The 21,263-nt window shown below is 38.5% G+C and overlaps 1 protein-coding gene across 5 annotated transcripts in view; it reads left to right on the top strand.

The window, feature by feature from the left end:
* CCDC180 (coiled-coil domain containing 180) overlaps positions 1 to 21,263 on the top strand; it is a 154,117-nt gene that overhangs the window by 50,485 nt on the left and 82,369 nt on the right. For all 5 annotated transcript variants that reach the window (XR_011972245.1, XR_011972244.1, XM_072632833.1 and 2 more), the window contains 7 exons: positions 2,332 to 2,458; positions 12,842 to 12,881; positions 12,989 to 13,368; positions 16,502 to 16,743; positions 17,395 to 17,570; positions 19,378 to 19,558; positions 20,222 to 20,368. Coding sequence is in view for 3 of the 5 variants with exons in the window: in XM_072632833.1 (XP_072488934.1) it covers positions 2,332 to 2,458; positions 12,842 to 12,881; positions 12,989 to 13,368; positions 16,502 to 16,743; positions 17,395 to 17,570; positions 19,378 to 19,558; positions 20,222 to 20,368 (1,293 nt within the window). In the remaining 2 variants the exon portion in view is untranslated. The remainder of the gene's footprint in view (positions 1 to 2,331; positions 2,459 to 12,841; positions 12,882 to 12,988; positions 13,369 to 16,501; positions 16,744 to 17,394; positions 17,571 to 19,377; positions 19,559 to 20,221; positions 20,369 to 21,263) is intronic.

Below are 21,263 nucleotides of genomic sequence, written 5' to 3'. Positions count from 1 at the left end.
TCAAGGGAAAAAATGAAAATGGAAAATAACATGCTCAATCTGTATTCAGATAATATCAGTTCTTTCTCTGGAAGTGACTAGGACATCTCATCACGAGTCCTTTGGTATTGTCTTGTGTCATTGTCTTACCAAGAACAGCTAAGTCATTCACAGCTTTTCATTGAACAATATTGCTGCTACTTTGTTTGACATTGGAACAATGTGTATAATGTTCTCCTAGTTCTGTTCACTTTGCATCAGTTCATGTAAGTCTTTCCAGGTTTTTCTGAAATCATCCTGCTTGTCACTTCTTATAGCATAATAATACTCCAAAGAAACCATATACCACAGCTTGTTTAGCCATTCTCTAATTGATAGGCAGCCCTTTGATGTCTAATTCTCAGCCACTACTAAAAGAGCTGCTATAAATATTTTCATACAAATAGGTCTTTTCCCCATTTCAAAATAAAGTACTTTCAAGGGCTATTATGTAAATGCCAGCTATTTGGGAGAGGAAAACATAATTCAAACACTTAGGATCATAGCTTTAGAGCTAGAAATTGGCCTTAGAGGACATCTAGGCCACCTCCCTCATTTTACAGATAATGACACTGAGGACCAGGTAAATTAAGCAACTCTCCCAAGGGGACATTAGTAGAAAGTGGCAGAGTTGGGAATTTAACCAAACACTTCTCATATTTCTGCTCCCTTTTTTTGTCTAAACTCCTCCAGAAGGCCACTTGGTAAAGGTACCTCCACCTCCTTTCCTCCAACTCCCAGTTTAGCTACCAAACTCACCATCCAACCTAAACTGCTCTCTCCAAAGTTACCAATGATCTCTTAATTGCCAAATCTAATAGTCTTTTCTCAAAACCCACTCCTTCTCAGTTTTCTTTGCTGGATCTTCAACCAGATCACGCCTACTAACCATAGATGTCCCACTGGGCTCTATCCTGGGCTTTCTTCTCTTCTTCTTCTATACTATTTCACCTGGAGATCTCATCAGTTCCCATGGATTCAGTTATCACCTCTATGCTGATGATTCTCAAATTACAACTTCTGTTGACCTCCAATCTCAAATCTCCAATTACCTATTGGACATCTCAAACTGGATGGCCCATGGACATCTTAAATGCAACATGTCCAAAACTGAACTCATTGTCTTTCTCCACAGTACCTTCCCCTAATACTATTAAAGGCACCACAAGTGTCATTTTCGATTCCTTCCTCTCTCTTACCTCCCATATCTAATCTGTTGCTAAGCTAGTCAATTTTACCATTGTAATATCTCTTACATACACTTTACCTTCTCCTCTAGACACTTCCACCATCTTGGTGCTGACCTTCATCCCGTCAAACCTAGACTATTTCTATAGCTTGATGGTTGGTCTCCCCATTCAGGTCTATCCTCCACTCAATTGTCAAAGTGATCTTACTAAAACATAGGTCTGACCATGTTACTTCCTTGCTTAATAAACTCAGTGGCTCTGTGTTACCTCCAGAATCAAATATAAAATCCTCTGTTTGGCATTAAGAGTCCATCATAACTTGGCCCCTCCTTACTTCTCCAGTCTTCTTATAACCTTACACTCACCCACATACTCTGGATCTAGTGACAGTGGCCACCTTGCTATTCATTGCACAGAACACTCCCATCTCTCTATTTCAGACATTTTCACTGGCTGTCCTCTACACCTGGACAATGTTCTTCCTTTTCTTTGCCTATTGGCTTCCTTGGCTTTCTCTAAGTCTCAGTTAAAATCTCACCTTCCCAAGGAGGCCTTTCCCAATTTCCCTTAATTCTAGTGCTTTCTCTCTGAGAATATCCCCAATATATGTTTTGTTTATATGTAGATGTGTGCGTGTTGTCTTTCCCATTAGATTGGAAGGTCCTTGAGAGCAGGGACTATCTTTTAATTTTCTTTGAATCCCCAGGGTTTAGCATAATTCCTGGCACACAGTAGTTGCTTAATCAGTGTTTATGTACTTGAGTGACTTCCTAATCCAGAACTGTTTATTTAATACTCTGCTGCCTCTCCTAGTATACTTCATTAAGTATTATAAATTCTTATGTAATCTTGAACTTTGGCTATGATTTTTGGGGAAATGAGAGGTTCATCCTCCATTTTCATCAATTAACATTAAGTGTATTAAGACATGCTTATCACCCACGCCTGGAATATACATGGAAAAAGATTTCAAGACACATCAAACATCTCTAAGTAAAATACAACAGTTGATTTCCCTGGGTTTATGTTATGTTAGTATTAGCTTCCTTCTCTGTTTCGTATAAATGTTTCCTCCTCTATTCTGTATAAATGATCCTTAAATAATTTACATGTTTTTTAACAGGTATGAAAATTTTCACGATGACCTCATAAATGAATTAAAAAGCTATCCATCTTCTATACTGAAAGTGTTGCAAGACTACAGCATTTCTCTCAGTCGATATTTTTGTGTTAGAGAAATTTATGAACAGGTATGAAATAAACAGCATGTTAGATAAACAGCATGAGCATTTATACATAGTATATTCACATATTATACATGGAATTATGCATATTATAGGTAGTATATTTGTATAGTTTAAATATTTACATGTAAAATATATTTGTTTGTGAAGAAGCAAAAAAGTCACACCTTTTATTAGGCTAGCTTCCAAACACTTTGTGGACAAAAATTAACAAAAAGAGTGTAAAAAAAAAAAAAAGTTGACACATCACCAAAGGCCTTCTAGGATCTAGTAAGGTAATACGGCTGTCCCTTCCACATCTCACAGGGTAGGGGTGAGGCCCCTTCTCCCCTCCAAATCTGGAAAATCGACATAAAATTTTTTGACCTTCCCTTTGTACCAGAAAAGTCTATTTCTATATTGTTATATTAGTTAATTATATTTAATTAATATAATATAATAATATTATGACATATACTTAATTATTTATAACCACAATTATTGTTATTTCTATATATTCTATATTAAATATATTTCTTTTTCTTTAATTGGGATGTTTACAACCTTGTTGTAAAATTTGGCTGTCTGTTGGCCTTCAGGTGTCTTTTGCAGCTTCCACAAAACTCCCCAAAATTACCATTTAATTTCTTATGCTGACCCACAATATATCAAAAACCTAGACAGAGAAAGTTGCAATATGGAAGGGATAACTATATTTGCAAAAGCACTTGGCTCAGTGCCTGGCACATAGTAGACATTTAGTAAACTCTTATTCCCATCCCTTCCCCTTCTTCAGAGACTTTCCCCTTTCCAATAAAAATAAATTATAGGGCTTTTACACATCTTTTTAAAAAGAATTATTTTCAGATAATAACCCCAAAATTAAGATTCTGTGCTCTAGGGGACATAGAATATGAATTGTTGAAATAGGGAAACCTCATATATGTGTGCATATAAGTATATATAATTTTTATTTTGTTTTTAAAGAAATTTTTTCAAAATTTTCAAGTTATTTTGTAATTTTTTTCTCTTTTAAAAAAATTTTTATTTTTCATTTTTTAACACAGTTCATATCACATAAAACATTCCAACTTCTGGTCAAATGATACTTCTTTTAAAGCATTTACAATATAGACCACAAATGAATTTTCTTTTTTAACATTAGCCAGCTGAGACACAAATAACTATGTATGCTAACTTCACAAGCCCTTGACCTAATTGTCTCCACACTATTACTGAGAATTAAAGGACCCTAACTTATTGTTGTTGATCTAAAGTCCTAAGCCTAATAGCTTAATTTTAGACTTAACCTACCAACAACCTATAATTTAATGGATCTAGTATTAAGCTTACAAACCTTTTGACTATAGGAAATTGCCACTAAGAGTGGGGACATTGCAGGGAAACAATATCTCCCCAACTTCATGTCAGTTCCAGGTAGAAGTAGATTGTCAACTTGCATTCAGTCAGGCTTAAAGTCTGCCAGGTGTCAGTGGAGAAATTGAGTCAGGAGAATCCTGCCTCAGCTCAGGCTGAATAGCTGCTCTCCCACCCTTCCCATGAGATCACCTTTTGCAGTTCATACCAGCATCTCACAGGCTTACTGGCATCACAGATTGGAGGCTCAGACCATCTTTCTTGCTATCTATACCTGGAGTTAGACTCACAAGAACAGTCAGTTAATAGTCCCATAGAATCTTACAATAGCAAGCTCCAATAACCAGGTTTCAGATATGACTATAATTTCACATTGGCTAAGGAACATCTTTTGAGGCAAGTCTTAAGTGACTTACATGCATTTCTATACATATTCTAGTTCCTGATTAAACAACAATTATAAAATCAAATTTACCATTAAAACCTTAACTTTTCCATCAGTGTCAAATTTTACCTGAGGTTACCTGCCTCTAGGAAACTTAGACTAAAATTCTTTTCCCCAAACTAAAGATGTCTCTGATTTAGTCTCAGTAATTAATTCAGTCAATTGTTCTAACATTAATTGCTTTTACATCACTTTGTAACATGTCCAATTTTTCTCCCTAGCTCTCCCCTCCTCCCACCCACTAATACCTTGCATTCTGATTACCCCTTCCCTCAATGTACCCTCCCTTCTATCACATCCCACCTTTCCCTTAACTCCATCTTCTCTCTTTTCTTGTAGGGCAAGATAAATTTCTATACCCCATTACCTGTGTTTCTTATTTCCCAGTTATATGCAATAATAATTCTCAACACTCATTTCTAATACTTTGAATTCCCACTTCTCTCCCTCCCTCCCTACCCATCCCCACTGAGAAGGCAAGCAATTCAATACAGACTAAATATGTGTCGTTTTGCAAAAGACTTCCATAATAATTATGTTGTGTAATACCAACTATATTGCCCTCTATCCTACTCTATCCGCCTTATTTTTTATTCCCTCATTTGACTTTGTCCCTTCCCAAAAGTGTTCATTTCTAGTTACTCCCTTCTCCCATTTGCCCTCCCTTCTATTATTCCCCTCACCCCACTTGTCGCCTCCTCCCCTACTTTCCTGTAGTGTACGATAGATTTTCCCACCAAATTAAGTGAGCATGTTATTTCCTCAATCCATATGTGGAGAGAGTAGTTTCACTTTTCCCCTCTCCCCTTCTCCCTTTTCTCCTCCATTGAACAAGATTTTTCTTATCTCTTTTATGAGTTATAGCCTGCCGCATTCCATTTCTCCTTTTTTCCTCCCAGTATTTTCTTCCCTCACCTCTTAATTTTTATTTTATTTTATTTTTTTGTGGATTTCTTCTCTTCTGATTCAACACAACCTATACTCTCTGTCTATGTATGTGTGTGTGCGTGTGTGTACAATCCCTCCACCTACCCAAATACTGAGAAAAGTCTCAAGAGTTACAAATATTTTCTTTCCATGTAGGAATGTAAATAGTTCAGCTTTAGGAAGTCTTCTATGATTTCTCTTTTCTTTACTTTTTCATGCTTCTCTTGATTCTTGTTTTTCTCTTCAGTTCTGGTCTTTTCATCATGAATGCTTGAAAATCCTCTATGTCATTGAATGACCATTTATTCCCTTGAAGTATTTTACTCAGTTTTGCTGGGTAGGTGATTCTTGGTTTTAATCCCAGTTCCTTTGATTTCTGTAATATGCTATTCCAAGTTCTTTGATCCTTTAATGTTGAAGCTGCGAGATCCTGTGTTATCTTGATTGTATTTATACAATACTGGAATTGTTTCTTTCTAGCTGCTTGAGTATTTTCTCCTTGACCTGGGAACTCTGAAATTTGGCCATGATATTCCTAGGAGTTTTTCTTTTGGGATCTCTTTTAGGAGGTGATAAGTGGATTCTTTCAATATTTATTTTGCCCTCTGGCTCTAGAATATCAGGATAATTTTCCTTGATAATTTCACGGGAGATAATGTCTAGGCTCTTTTTTTAATCATGACTTTCAGGTAGTCCCATAATTTTTAAATTGTCTCTCCTGAATCTATTTTCTAAGTAAGTCGTTTTTCCAATGAGATGTTTCACATTATGTTCTATTTTTTCGAACTTTTGGTTTTGTTTTTTAACTATTTGGTTTATGTCATAGTCATTCATTTCCCTCAACTCAATTCTCCCTTTCAAAGACCTATTTTGTTCAGTGAGCTTTTGAATCTTCTCCTCCATTTGGCTAATTCTGCTTTTTAAAACCTCCTTCTCCTCACTGGCTTTTTGGACCTCTTTTTCCAATTGAGTTAGCCTCTTTTTAAAGGTGTTATTTTCCTCAGCATTTTTATGGTTCTCCTTTAGCAAGGTGCTAACTTGCTTTTCAAGCTCTTCTATTGCCTGAGCTCAGTTGAAGTTCACTTTGGAGGCTCTGAAGGCAGGGGCCTTGACTTCCTCTGATAGTATGCCATGTTCTTCCTCATTGGAAAGGATGGGAGAAGACACCTGTTTACCAAGAAAGTAACCTTCTATGGTCTTATTTTTTTCCCTTTTTTGGGCATTTTCCCAGCCAGATACTTGACTTCTGAATCCTTTGTCAGGAGTATGGCCCTATTGCCCCTCCTCTCCCCAGAATCCCCAGGGCTTTGGGTTGGGGTAGGGCCATCACTCAGGGTTGAGGTTTAGATCAGCTGCTCCCTACCACCAGAGGCTTTAAGCTGAGCTGCTTGGACAGTGGACCCAGGTTGCTTCCCAGCCATCCTAGCTGCCTGCAGTCTACTGCTGGCTGCATCTGCCGTGGCCTGGGGTTATTGCTGGATGAACCCTGTTCCCCTCTCGCCCAGCTGGGAAAGCTCTCCCACACTGACCTTTGGAGCTTTCTTTGGTGCTTGTGAGTTGAGGTATCTGGGACCTTCTCTGCTGGGAACTCTGCCCCACAGATCTGTTCAGGTCCTGTTCCTCCCAGTGCCACGTGGCCAGGGCTGGGCTGCGCTCCACTCAGAGTCACATGAGATAGACCTTTCCTGTCAGCCTTTTAGGTTACCTTTGGCTGGAAACCTCTTTCACTCTATTGTTCTGTGGCTTCTGCTGCTCTAGAATTTGTTGAGAGTCATTTTTTACAGGTATTTTGTGGGATGTGGGGGAAGTGCTAGAGTATATATGTCTTTCTACTTTGCCATCTGGGCTTCACCCCCTTATTTTGTCATTTAAAAATTTTAAACTTAAATACAAAATGAAAAAAATTACCATGTGCCCCATTGCCTGCACATCTTATTTCCAGTTGCATGCAAAAACAATTTTTAACATTAATTTTTAAAGCTTTGAGTTCCTTATTCTCTTCTTTTTCCCCTCCCCACCCACCCTCATTGAGAAAGCAAGCAATTAGATATAGGTCATACATGTGCAAGCATGCAAAACACTTTCATAACAGTTATGTTGCAAAAGACTAACCACATTACCCTCTGTCCTGTCTTGCCCTCTATTTATTCCATTCTCTCCCTTGACCTGTCCCCCCACAATAGTGTTTACTTCTGATTATCCCTTTCCCCAATTTGGTTATTATTCTATTATCCTCCCTCTCCTATCCCCTTCCCTCCTGCCCTCCTGCAGGGTAAAATAGATTTCCATACCCAATTGAGTGTGTGTGATTCCCTCCTTAAACCAAATCCCATGATAGTGAGGCTCACTTTTTCCCTTTCATCTCCTCTCCCTTCCCCTCCATTGTGAAAACTCTTTCTTGACTCTTTTATGTGAGATGATTTGCTACATTCTGTCTCTCCATTTTTCTTACTCCTAGAACACTCAGCAGTAAATTTTATTTTTTAGGTATTTTCCCTTCATATTCAGCTCACTCTGTGACCTCTGTCTATGTGCATATATACATATATATATATACATGTACACACACATATACCTCCACATATATAATATATACATACATACCCATATATGAGTCTATATGTATATATGCGTGTATGTGTGTGTGTGTATATATATATACATATGTATGTATATGTATATATATTCCCTTTTACTACCCTAATACTGAAAAAGGTCTTATAAGTTACAAATATCATCTTTCCATGTAGGAATGTAAAGAGTTCAACTTTAATGAGTTCTTATATCTTTTTTTTTCTTGTTTATGTTTTCATGTTTCTCTTGATTCTTGTATTTCAAAGTCAAATTTTCTATTTAGCCTTGGTCTTTTCAACAAGAATGCTTGGAAGTCCTCTATTTCATTGAAATTCCATTTTTTTCTCTGAAGTATTATACTCAGTTTTGCTGAGTAGGTGATTGTTGATTTTAATGCTACCTCCTTTCACCTCTGGAATATCATATTCCAAGTCCTTCAGTCTCTTAGTGTAGAAGCTGCTAAATCCTATGTTATCCTACTTGTATTTCCACAATACTTGAATTGCTTCTTTCTAGTTCCTTGTAATATTTTCTCTTTGACCTGGGAACTCTGGGACTTGGCTACAATATTCATAGGAGTTTTCCTTTTGGAAAGGAGGCAATTGGTGAATTCTTTTGATTTCTAATTTACTCTCTGCTTCTAGAATATCAGGGCAATTTTCCTTGATGATTTCTTGGAAGATGATGTCTAGGATCTTTTTATCAATCATGGTTTTCAGATAGTTGAATAATTTTTAAATTATCTCTCCTGGATTTACTTTCCAGGTCAGTTGTTTTTCCAATGAGATATTTTCACATTGTCTTCTATTTTTTCATTGTTTTGGTTTTGTTTTATAATTTCTTGATTTCTCATAAAGCCATTAACTTCCATCTCTTTCATTCTAATTCTTAAAGATTTTCTTCAGTGAAGTTTTGGATCTCCTTTTCCTTTTGGCTAATTCTGATTTTTAAGGCACTCTTATCCTCATTGACTTTTTGGATTTCTTTTACCATTTGGGTTAGTCTATTTTTAAAGGTGTTATTTTCTTCAGCATTTTTGGGGGTCTCCTTTAGCAAGCTCCTGACTTGCTTTTCATGATTTTCTTTCATTGCTTTCATTTCTTTTCCCGATTTTTCCTCCACCTCTCTTACTTGATTTTTGAGCTCTTCCATTGCCTGAGACCATTTCATATTTTTTGGGGGAAGACTTAGGATGTTGGAGCCTTGACCTTACTATCTTCCTCCAGTTGTATACTTTGTTCTTCCTCTGGTTGTATGCTTTGATTTTCCTCCTCCAATTGTATGCTTTGATCTTCCTCCTCTGAAAGGATGAAAGAAAATACCTTTACACTAAGAAAGTAACCTTCTATAGTCTTTATTTTTCTCCCTTTTTGGGGTATTTTCCCTGCCAATTACTTGACTTATGAGCCTTTTGTCAAGTGGAGCCTACCCTAGACTTCAGAGGTTTTGTGTAACTGTTCTCCTAGATATCTCTAGGGACCTGTAAGTTCTCGGTACCTCCAAAGTGGCATAATCAAGGGAGAGGTGTTTACTTCCTCTCTTGCTCTGTGCTCTTGTCTATGAACAATCACAGTGCTCTTTTCTGCCCTGGAACTGTGAGTAGGATTCTTCTCCACAGCTGCCACCAGTTCTACCACACCAATGCTCCTCCTCACCCCAGGACAGCCACTCAGGATTGAGATCCAGGTCAGTTGCTTGATTCCCTCAAAGTCTGTAAGCCAAGAGCTGCAGAAGTCAATACTGAGGCAGTGGCTGCATCTGCCCTGGGGCTGGGGCCCAGCCACACTACCTTCTCACCCAGGTGAAAGAGCTTTCTCACTGACCTTTGAAGTCATCTTTAGCAGTTGTGGGTTGAGAAATCTGGAAACCCACAGCAGCTGCCTGTGATTCAGTGTCCTGAAGCATGCTCCAATTCTGTCTGTGCTGCGCGGCCCATGCTAGGCTACACTCCACTTTTAACTCAGTGCAATAGACCCTTCCAGATTGTCTTAGACTGAAAATCTGTTTCACTCTATCACCATGTGGCTTCTGCTGCTCTAGAATTTGTTTAGTGTCATTTTCTACAGGTATTTTAAGGGCCTTGGGGGTGGAGAGCTCCTGCAGGTTCTTGCTGCTGCTCTGCCATCTTGGCTCCACTCCCCTGGGATCTCTTTCAAGTGGTGATCTGTGGATTTTTCCTATTTTTACTTTGCCTTCTTGTTCTAGAACTTCAGGGCAATTTTCCTTGATAATTTCTTGTAATATTGTATCAATTCCTTTTTTTAATCATAATTTTAAGGTAGTCCAACTATTCTTATATTATTTCTCCTTGATCTATTCTCCTGATCAGTTGTTTTTCTGATAAGATGTTTCACTTTCCCTTCTATCTTTTCATTCTTTTGATTTTGTTTTATGGTTTCTTGGTGTCTTAGAATGTCATTAGCCTCCTGGAATTGTTTTCTTCCTTAAGTTTTTGATTCTCTATTTCCAGTTGGTTTTTTCATAATTTTCTTGATTTTCTTGGATTGCTTTTATTTTTTTTCTAATTTTTCCCCAATTTCTCTTATTTGATTTTTAAAGTCCTTTTTAATTCTTCCAAGAACTCTTTTTGTGTTTGGGACCATTTAACATTTCTCATTGAGAAAGGAGTCTTTGTTGGGTTTTTTTTAAGCTTCATTGTCTTCCTCTGAATATGAACCCAGATCTTCTCTATCCGTATAGTAACTGTCTATAATTGTATTCTTTCTTCTTTACTTACTCATTTTTATTTGTTTGTTTATTTTTAATTTTTTTTTAGCAGCTTTTAGTGTAATCAAGTTGTAGTCCCAAAGTATGGGGAATGATGCCCCAAGCCTCAGGTCCTTCTCAACTGTTATTTTATGAGGTCCATCTCAGAACCCAACCTTGGGCTCTTCTGTCCACATCTAAGCCACAGCTAGGGCCCCCAGTCACACTGTCCTGCAAATGATCTTGCTCCCCATGGCTTCCCTTGTGGCTACAAACTGCAGCAGTCCTCTCTGCCCTGGAACTAAAAGCAGGGACTCTGCTCCCTTACAGGTGCCTATAGACAACAATGTCCCTGTCCCTCACTATTGAACTTACCAAGTGTATGCTAGTTCCTTTTCCCTACAGCCATAGTCCAGGATGCAGTACAGGATGTGCTTGGTGTCCCTCAATGGGTGGAAAGTCCTTCAGTCTTTTCCTACTCAGCCATCAGCAACCTCCCCTCCCCACTTTCTTCAAGATGAAAATTTCTAAGGCTGAGGCTGCCTCTAAACCCAGCTGCCCCCAAGACTTCTTGTTTGTTGATTCTACAGAGTTGGCCTGGAGATGCTTGTGCTTCACTCAGGCTGAACCTCCATGGTTGGAGGTTGGGTCTTTTCTGGGGTCTTCTTAGTCTTAGGAGGACAACTGCTTTACTCTGTGTTTATTTCTGCAACTCTGAGGCAATGTTCTGTCTTTTTTTGTAGAGGAAACTGGGAGAGCTGATCTACTCCACATCTTCCTAGAATCCTTTACCAAACATTCAGTTTTTAAAAGAAAATTTAAGAAGGCAACTTAGAATTCTAGACTTTTCTGAAACTCCAACCCTACCATATAATTTTTGATGTATGTGGCTATACTTATAATAGAAATTCATTAGAAAACAAAAACAAAAGAACAAACAAAGATATCTTCCTGGGTGTCAGAGATAAAGAAGTCCATACAGGACATTCTACTTGGTGCTGGTAATATATATATGTATATATCACATACACACATGCACACACACAAAATATTATAACATTTGTAGGGTTTTGACACATAGACCTCTTTCCTACTCCAGACAGAACAAGATGTTGATAAGGCAGATGGAACAGGGTCCCTTACTTCTCTAATAAGTTAGTAGCTTAGCTAATAGCCTCATAGGGGAATATGATACATAGATAACCATAATATACAATGTTAAATGCTAAATTGATTAGGGATTTACAAAGCATGGTGATTTCAGAGACACTGAAAATTATATCTTAATAGTCTCTTTATTTGCTAAGAAAGACATTCTTTCCCTTGAAGAATAGGCAGAGCTTTCTTAGAGAATGCTTAGCTTTAGAGATGCATAGCTACCCTGAAACAATACCATCCCCAAAGAAGGAGTCTTGTATATGATGCTAATAAATGCTTAATATCCTTAGAGATGCCTTCTGGGTTGAAATTCAGGCTCACACTGAGGCAGGGTAGGTAGCAACCTTCTCCATAAGAAGTTCCTGCTCGTATCCACAGAAGAGAATATATGTAAAACCAAAAGAAATCACAGACAAGTAGGACAGATTTTTAAAGTAATATAAAATGAATTTTTATATATCTTTAGTCAAAAGCAAGGGGTACATAATAGAGGATTACAGTTTTATCTACAACCCTCATTTCTGTTCTTTGTATGAGGAAATAAGTTTAAGTGATATTTTAAAGTTCAGAATTGTTTAAAATGAGGGAAAACTACAAAAGTATTCATTCCCTCAAACCAGTTTTTAAAAGAAACTTTAAGAAGGCAACAGAACAGTTTAGGCTTTTCAGAAACTCCAATGCCACCATTTAATTTTTAATATACAGTTATACTTTTAATAAAAATCCAATAGAATGCACAAACATAAAAACAAATGAACAAAACGATCTTGTTTGAATTAAAATAAGTCCATACAGGCCATTCTACTTGGTGCTGGTGATATGCTTTATGTTACTCTATACTGTGCATAAATATTATATTTATGTTAATGTAATTGTTGAAGTATAACAAGTACTGCTCAGGCAAATTAATCGCTTTGCTTCAAATTACATTTTCTGAAACATCCCAACATGTCCCAAAAGGCACAAGTGGGATGCTATTGTATTTAGACACTGAACATTTGCTAGGTCCTAGCTATGTGCACAAGATGTGTAGGCATGTCTACATTAGGCAAGATTGATCTAATCTTGAAGTATGTAAAGAGAAACTTAAATTTCCTATTTTTCTGGAAATCACCCAAATCTCAAAGCACAGAATCAACCTTTGGTTCAATGAACTAAAGTCAACATTGGGAAGAAACTCCTCTTGCTTAAGATTAAATCATATACTTGTTCTTTTGTTTCAGAACATGGATGGAGAGGTGATAATAAGGTTTAGAGAGCAAGGTAACATCTTTACAATGTCAAGTTTAACCCATGTTTCTCTTTGGTTTAGGGCTGAGTCCATGTTTGTCATTATTAATACTCATGTGTTTTATATTTTGGAATAACAGCTGAGATTCTAGAAGAGAGTCCCTCTCATCTAAAAGATATCATAGAAAAATTCTTCAAGCTTGAAAAGGAAAGCAAGAAATCTTCTGAGACTGGTGAGATGACATCCTTGAGCAAAAGTGAAAGCAAGGCCAATTTCCTGGCAGAAGAAGCAAAGGAAATCCAAGAGCACCCAGCTTCAGAAACAGAGGAGGATGCCGAGAGCTCAAAGGAAAGCATCATAACAGAAAGTGAGAAGACACAGATCTTCAAGGAGGACCTTTCCCAGGAACCTGGAGAACAGGAGACCCCAAGAGAAAGCTCGGCAGAAGCTAGCGAACACCTGAAAGACTGGACAGAGTACCAGATTCAGGAAAGCCTCGAAGTCCTGTCCTCCTACGAGGTGAGTTAGACTACTTTCATTTTTTCTGGCTGTCCACCATGCCTGAAATGCTCTCTCTTCTCTGTTCTGACCAATGACCTGCCCAGTTTTCTTGAAGACCAAACTAAAATCTCAATTTTTACTGAAAGCCTTCCCTAACCTCTCAACTCCAGTGCCTTCTCTCTATTCATTATTTCCTACTTATCCCGTATATAGTTTGCTTTGTAGATATTTGTTTCTATGCTGTCTCCCCTATTAGACTGTATGCTCCTTGAAAGCAAGGGTTGTCTTTTACCTCTTACACAAGCTCTTTATCCAAGAAGGAGCTAAGGTCTCCTTTCCAACCAAGAGAGAGAAGAATCTTACTGAAGGGAAGCCTGCTCTCAGCAGTGTTCAGGGCTACAGGTGCTAGGAGTCAATAGACATGATGGGAAGTCGGCTTCCTCTACACATCTTAAGACTTCTGGGGCTCCAGTCTACTATTAAGAAGTCCCAATTTTTCTAAAGGTCCTCTCTAGAAATATGTGCCCACCAAAATGAAGAGAATCTCTTTTATACTCACACACTCACACAGCATCATGGCTCAGCATTCTCTCAGCCAATCAGCATTCACATCCCCTTGCACAACATCTCCTGGGCACCACCTGCCAAGAAGGCAGAGACATCACAATAGCATAATTAAAAATCTATGGGTGCTACCTCGTGCCTACTTTTTTAGATTATATTTCCTTTGAGATTAGTGAACTTTTGTTTTGTCAAATGAATTTTGTTATCATTTTGTCTACCTCCAAAAGAATTCCTAGGCAGTGTGATTTGTATAGTACTATAACTTTAAAGTAATTTAGGGGACTTTTCATTTTTATCATATTGACACAGCCCAGCCACAATATTATTGATGTATAAGTTTTATTTTGATATCTTTTGTTTTTATATCACATTTTCCAACCTATCATCTACCCCATAGAACCCTACTTTGTAACAAAATCAAACCATCCCCCACTTCTCCAACAAGAAGAAGGAAATCTGTTTCACCACTTGTTCTTTGGCAGCAAGAAAGAGCAGCTAGGTAGTGGTAGGCAGAGCACTGTACCTAGTCTGGAAGACCTGAGTTCAGATCTGGCCTCAGGCACTTACTAGCTATGTGACCCTGAGTAACTCACCCTCCATTTGACTTAATTTCTTTATCTATAAGATGAGGATAATAATAGCACCCACCTCCTATGGTTGTTATAAGAATCAAATGAGGTAATAAGTATAAAGCACTTAGGATGATACTTGGCAGATGGTAAGTGCTATATGAATGTTAGTTGTTATTTTTAGTGAGTGCAATTAATCTAAGTTGTTACCATTTAGCACTGTGATAATTTACGTTATTATAGTCATTATATTATATATGTTGTTCTCCTTGAACCATGTAGATCTTCTTGAGTTTCTCTGAATTCCTCAAATTCATTGTTTCAAAGTAGTATTACAATACCTTCAAATACCACAGTTTATACAGCCATTTCTCAATAAACATACCCATTTCACTTCCATTTTTTTTACTAACCATAAAGAAGTATTGCTATGAGTAATTTGTTATATACATATTCCTTCTTTCTAACTTTGACTTCCTTGGAGCAAATGCCTAGTAGAATGACCACTGCATCAAAGGGTATGAACAATTTAGTGATTTTTCTGGCATAGTTACAAACTGTTGCCCAAGACAGTTAGACCAAGCCACAACTCTACCAGTCTTGGAGCCTATCTTCCCATAGTTCTTCCAACATTGACTATTCTGTCTTTTATTAACTTTGTTGGAATAAATTGAGTCTAATAATACTTTATAATCATAATATTGCAAACAATATTTTTCATATTGGCTTTTATTTTTAGTAATTGGGACATAAGATTATAAGGAAATTGAGGAAAGTTTATTCAAGATCCTAAAGCACATTGACTCAAAAGTTTAGACATCTCCCTCCCCTCCCCCCAAAAAAAGGAAAATAGAGAAATAAAATAAACTGCAGATTCAACCACCATAGCCATGAAGACCATGGGCTAAGCAGTAAGACAATGGAGACTTGGGGAGGGGGAGAATGACGACCAAATTCACACAGCTGAGTTGCAAAGTTGAGACTGGAATCTAATACTCCTGACTCCCTTTGCTATCCTCTCTATAATGCTCTCCTAATTACACTGCACTGCTACCTTTATAGAACTTCTCTGAAAAGTCAAGTGACTTGCCCAACACCACACAGTCTATTATGTTTCATGGCTATGACTTGAACCCAAGTCTTCCTGACTCCGTAGCCAGTTCTCTATTTGCCAAGCCATGATCATCTCTCTTTGAACATTGTAGATACTTAATAAATGCTTATTGAATTGCATCACATTGGATTGGACTAGGCTTCTAGGAAGTAGAAGTAATGGTTTACATTAAGCGTCATGGATGGGATTGTATCTTGCTCTTGGAGGGTATCATTGACCCTGTACATAAGGTTTTTACTGCCTTGTAACAGCATCCCTGTCCCTTTCAATAAAGCATTGCTACAGGCCCTCCACTGGGAAGCCCACTGTAAATCTTATGGAAAGTAAGTTCTTGTTGGCCTTTAGCATTACTGTCATATTTACTCCAGTGTTATGTTTGCCCAATGGCCATATCTGAATTTGATGTGTTGGCATTGTGTCTCTCCTCTCCTCAATCTCCCCCCTTTGGATATGGTAATAAAAATTGTTATTATAATGCTAACTATGTAAGATATGAATCTTGAGCATAAATGCTAGCACGACATGATCCTTGGGTGATTTATCCTTGCAGCCATTTGTACCTGAGGCAAGGTGCACAAAACACATAGTTCATTTGAGAGGTTTGTCAGAGACACCAGTGAGTAGTAGGAGGAGCTGGCAGGGATCTAGCGGGGAGAGGGAGGCCAGTGATGCTACTATAGGGAAAAGCTCACCTGAGGTGTAGGGGAGGAAAAGGATAGTATTCTACCACTTCCTGATATTTGCTAACTACGTGCTAAGTTCAGTTGCTGCTGAAGGATCAGAAGTGGTTTCAGTGCCCTCTAAATTTTAGTGCTCTAGGGGAAAACACAGTCATTCTACCCTAATTGTAGTTTTGTTATAAGGTTCATGCTTCTTATATATTAAAGCTATCTTTCCTGTCTAGGTTCAACCTGTGACTATATCAGAGGAGGAAAGTATAATTGGAAGCTCTGAGGAAGAGTTAGAGTCATTCATAACTTCCAGTGGGAACAAGTATTTGGTCTTTTCACTTCCTGAAGAAGCTGAAAGTAAATTGCTCTATACTACATTATCTGATGCACTACCGGAAGATATTTCTCAGATTATTGCTACATGCCTGGAACATATGATTTTACCATCCCAACTGTTTTCAAGATTAAAAAAACAGTTAGTAGGAATATCCTTCCCTCAGTATTTTGGACTGGGATTTATGGAGGGGGGGAACCTTTAAAATGTTGAAAATTTAGAAAAGGTACATCTGAAATAAATGAACAAAAGGGATATTCTGAGTTGGGGGAGGAATGATTTAGATTGCAAAAAAAAACCAAAAGAAAACACAGCAGCCTCTGTAGAAATTATTTATAGTCATTGGTTTGGTTACTGCCTTCAAGCCATAGGAAACCAGCCTCCAGCCATGACCTTCACCTGCTGGGTGAAAGCTAGTCTTCTTCAAGGCTCCTACATTTATGTAAAATACTGGTTAGCATGATTTCTTCCTCCTCAAATAATTTTGTAAGCTCATTGGAGGCAAGGGATGTTTTTCCTTTTTGTGCACCCTCAGTTCCTTGCATGTAGTAGGCACTTAACAAATGCTTGATGAATTGAATTGAGGCACATGGAAGGAACCTTGCAAAGCCTTTTGCAAAGTCCATCTGCTGAGCACTGCTGAAATGGAACTCGTGACTTTTAAAAGTATTTACCCAGTCAATTCTGTTCCTTCTATGTGACTTTACTGTGCTTTTATGTTTCCTAAATTTACTTATCTGGAAACAAAATGGAAATGTCTTTTAAACTAGGTTCTTTTTCTCTTGATCCCAGAATACGTCGTGAGTTTTTTGAATGCCTTGAGAAGTGGTTTGGTCAATCCTTGATCAATTCCAATATCATTGTCACTGCAAAGACTGAAGAGCTGGATTCAGAACTGGAGCTGCGTCTCCACTTACATAAACCAAGGATGAAATACGTAAAGACAGACATCCACAATGTCAGAGCAGGTAGAATCCCATTCTCTCTAAATTCTTTCCAAAGAGGCAGGATCACATAGCTGAAAGAATGATCAATTTAGAGTCAAGAGGACCCATTTTCTAATCTTAGCTCTGCTATTGGTTACCTATGTGACCATGGACAAATTACTTCCCCTCTCTAGACCTCAGTTTTCTTAGTTGTAAAATGAAAGGCTTAGATTAGAGGACCTCTAAGGTCCATTTGGGCTCTTGATCTATGATCCTATGAAATGTGCCTGTGTGAGATTTTTCCTGGAATTATGGTTACACTTTGTTAATTACATCAATTTGCCTAACACTTGTAATCTACTTAGCACCTTTTAGCAAACTGTGGAAAGTGACTGTGAATTTGCAACTTGTCTGAAGTTTTCCCCAAAGGGTGCCCTTTCGTTACTTTAAGAAATTAAAATCTTTTCAGTGACAGCCTTGATCTATGTGTGAATACAACTCTCACACTTCCCCCTAGTTCTGCAGAGACTGCACACCTACACTTTCTTCTGGACTAGAAGCTACAGGATCATTTTGCTAAAGCTTCAGTAGAGGATAAGAAATGCAGGGATGGATTGAAGTCTTCCCTCGGGGAGGGTGTGCTTACTTCAGTGAAATGCCAGATCCATCAAAGCTTTGTATGTATCTAAAAAGATATTTTTTTGTGGTTGTTCAGTCATGTCTGACTCTTCGTGACCCCATTTGGGATTTTCTTGGCAAAGATACTGGAGTGATTTGCCATGTACACCTCCAACTCACTTTACAGATGAGGAAATTGAGGCAAACAGGGTTAAGTGACTTGCCCAGGATCACATAGCTACTGAGTATCTGAGGTCAGATTTAAACTCAGGAAGAATCATCTTCTTGAATCCAGGCCCAATACTCCATCCACTGCCCCACCTCTGTAATCACTCCTTTGTATGTGACTTCCAAAGGCCCAATGAACCAGGGAGATCCAATCTCTAGTGGATTGCTGCAGAACCTGCAAGTGGTTGGCTTCAGAGAACTCTGATTTGACTCACAGAATTCCAGAGGTGAATGGGGCCTCAGAGAGCATCCAGTCAATAATTTAACATAGCTTTTGCTATGTAGAAAACCCTGTGCTAGGCACTGGATGTCCAAGGACAAATAAGGATAATCTCTTTCTACTTTGGGGTTATTGTGAGGAAAGGGTTTTGAAATATTAAAGCACTATGGAAATAGTACATTGTTTTTACCCTTGGTGTGCATTGTTCACTTCTCATTTCTTTGAGAAATTTCTACTCTCTCCCATCTCTAACCCTTCAATTTGAGGGAAGAAAAAGTAACTGTCTTTTCCAGGGACAGACACAGCCCTAGTTAGTCTGTGGATCAGAATACATTGGCAATTTCTGCCCTGACCTACAGGAAAATATATCTTGGCTTTACCCTTAACTCCTTGAATTAAAAAATTACATTCAGGTCATAGGAACACTGAGTTCTCAGAGCACAAGGAACCTCAGAAACCACCTAGCCCAGTTCTTTTGGTTTCATAGTTAAGGACATTAAGGCCCATGGATGCTAAGTGGTGCCCAGGTTATAAACCTCCCAGGCAGAATTTGAATACACATCCTCTTGCCTCCAGAGGCCATGCTCATTTCTCATTTGTGGGTCATCTCTTTGAACCTCAATATTCCCTACTAACTCTTTGGGTATTCTCAGCTGGCAAGAGTGCTGCATAAATGCCATCATGAACCACTGTTTGGAGATCTATTTGTTCCCCCACTCTATTTGGAAAGGGATAGTCAAGAGAGGCTGCAAGGCTCACGCATGCCCCATCTTTCCTTTGCAGCTGAGTTATTGTTTCACCAAGAACGGCTCGATCGTCACTGTGCCAGTATCTTGGAAACGCTGAAGAGAGAGAGGATCATGTTCTATAAATTCCAGGAAGAACAAAACACCAAGAGCAGAAACTTCCGGAATTGGATGGCTAACCTAGAGCAAGTCTTCCTCAACACCACCACAAGTCGGAAGTAAGGGGATCAATCCTCTCCCTAGATCAGTAACTCTCCCCAAAAGATTTCCATTAAGTTGTAGACAGATGCAGAATCACTAGTCTTAAATTCCAGGAAAAGAATGGAACTAGGGCATTTACTATTCAGGCACTATCCGATCCTTCTCCTTTGTTTTAACCCAAAGACCTATTTTGAAACTGATCTCCTTTCCCAAAGTCCTCCTCTGATGCTCCCTTGAAGTGGATATGCCAGCTGAGCGTTAAGTGTATTTATATACCTTTTCCTTTCTACTGTGTTCACTAGTGCTACACCTATTTTTAAAAAAAGCATTTTGAGAAACATTTTTTTTAAAAAGTACTATGTGAATGCTAAGTTTTGAACATTGTATTCAGATTACCTGGGGAAACAGTAGCCATGGATTGTCCTGCTTCTGATAACAGTTCAAATGGTTTCATGAAAGTGAGTTGCGTGAAACTAAAACCAATGGCAGAAAACTAGTGGGCAAATGGGATACTTGTAGTAAACAATAGGAGTGAAAGGAAAGAATCTCTGGATGCTCAAAATCTTCAGGCATGTGGTTTGGACCCAGGATTTTGTGATTATGATCTTACAAAATATCATGGCTACACTCCCCAGAAATTTCCATTGTTTCAAAATGGGCTTTCGTTCTTTTTCTCACAGCCTAGCTCTGTTCAACTCCAATCTGCACAGAGAGCTGCTCTCGTATGTAGATGTTATGCAGGTGTCCCTCCGTGGTTTCCGACAATACCTAGAAGAAAACATGGAGAAACTCCGACATGCAAATACGAATTTTCTTAAAAAATGCAGGTAAAAACTGATGTGGATTTGTTCTCAATGATCCCTTCTTTAATAGCTCCCTTTCTCCCTCTTCCCTCCCCTCCATCTCTACATATACATAAACTAGATATATTAAAGTAAGCATTAATTTCTCCTGTAGATAAGAGGAGGTGTGGTGTAGTCAGTCAACAATTACCATTTAGGAAGCACCTGCTTGTGCCAGGCCTTGTGCTAAACCCTGGGTACACAAAGAAAGGTGAAAGACAATCCCTGCTCTCAAGGAGATTCCAATCTAGTGGCACAGACAAGATACCAACATCTGTGTACAACTGAGCTAATTAGAGGATAAATTGGAAATAAACAGAGGCAGGGCACTAGAATGAAGAGAGATCAGAAAGGTTTCCTGTAAAAGGGGGAATTCTAAAATCTCAGATGAAGGACACCAGGAAGGCTGGGAGGCAGAGATGTGGAGGAGTAACATTCCAAGCGTGGAAAGAGGACAGCCAGAGAAAATGCCCCAAGGTGGTCTTCAGAGCCAGGAAAATTTAGGTACTGGCCACGTGGTCCTGGACAAATCATTAACTCTCTAAGGCCTCAGTACCAAATCCTTCCCAGTGCCTCTTTTTGTATAGCCTGCAAATTTAAGACTAACTGAAAAGTTTTGATCCAATATATAAATCCAAAAACTATGCTGAAAAATGAAAAAACAAAACAAAAACTGTTCTTAGCTCATTGTACAAAATCAGGTAGTAGGCCAGATTTGCACTCGGAGTTGTGGAACTCCCCCCAGCTGAGCTGCTCTAAGGGGATAAATTATAGGGAAGGTACAACCTGCCTCTGTAGGGGCAGTGCCTCACCTGCCAATGAAAGTGCACCTTCCACCTCTATCCTTTCTCTCTAGATAGGGCAGCCTACAGCATTTTGC

The sequence above is a fragment of the Notamacropus eugenii genome, chromosome 1 (assembly GCF_028372415.1).
Source record: "Notamacropus eugenii isolate mMacEug1 chromosome 1, mMacEug1.pri_v2, whole genome shotgun sequence".
NCBI classification, from domain to species: Eukaryota; Metazoa; Chordata; class Mammalia; order Diprotodontia; family Macropodidae; genus Notamacropus; species Notamacropus eugenii.
Note: the sequence above shows the minus strand (reverse complement) of the source record. Positions and strands in the feature narration are given on the sequence as shown.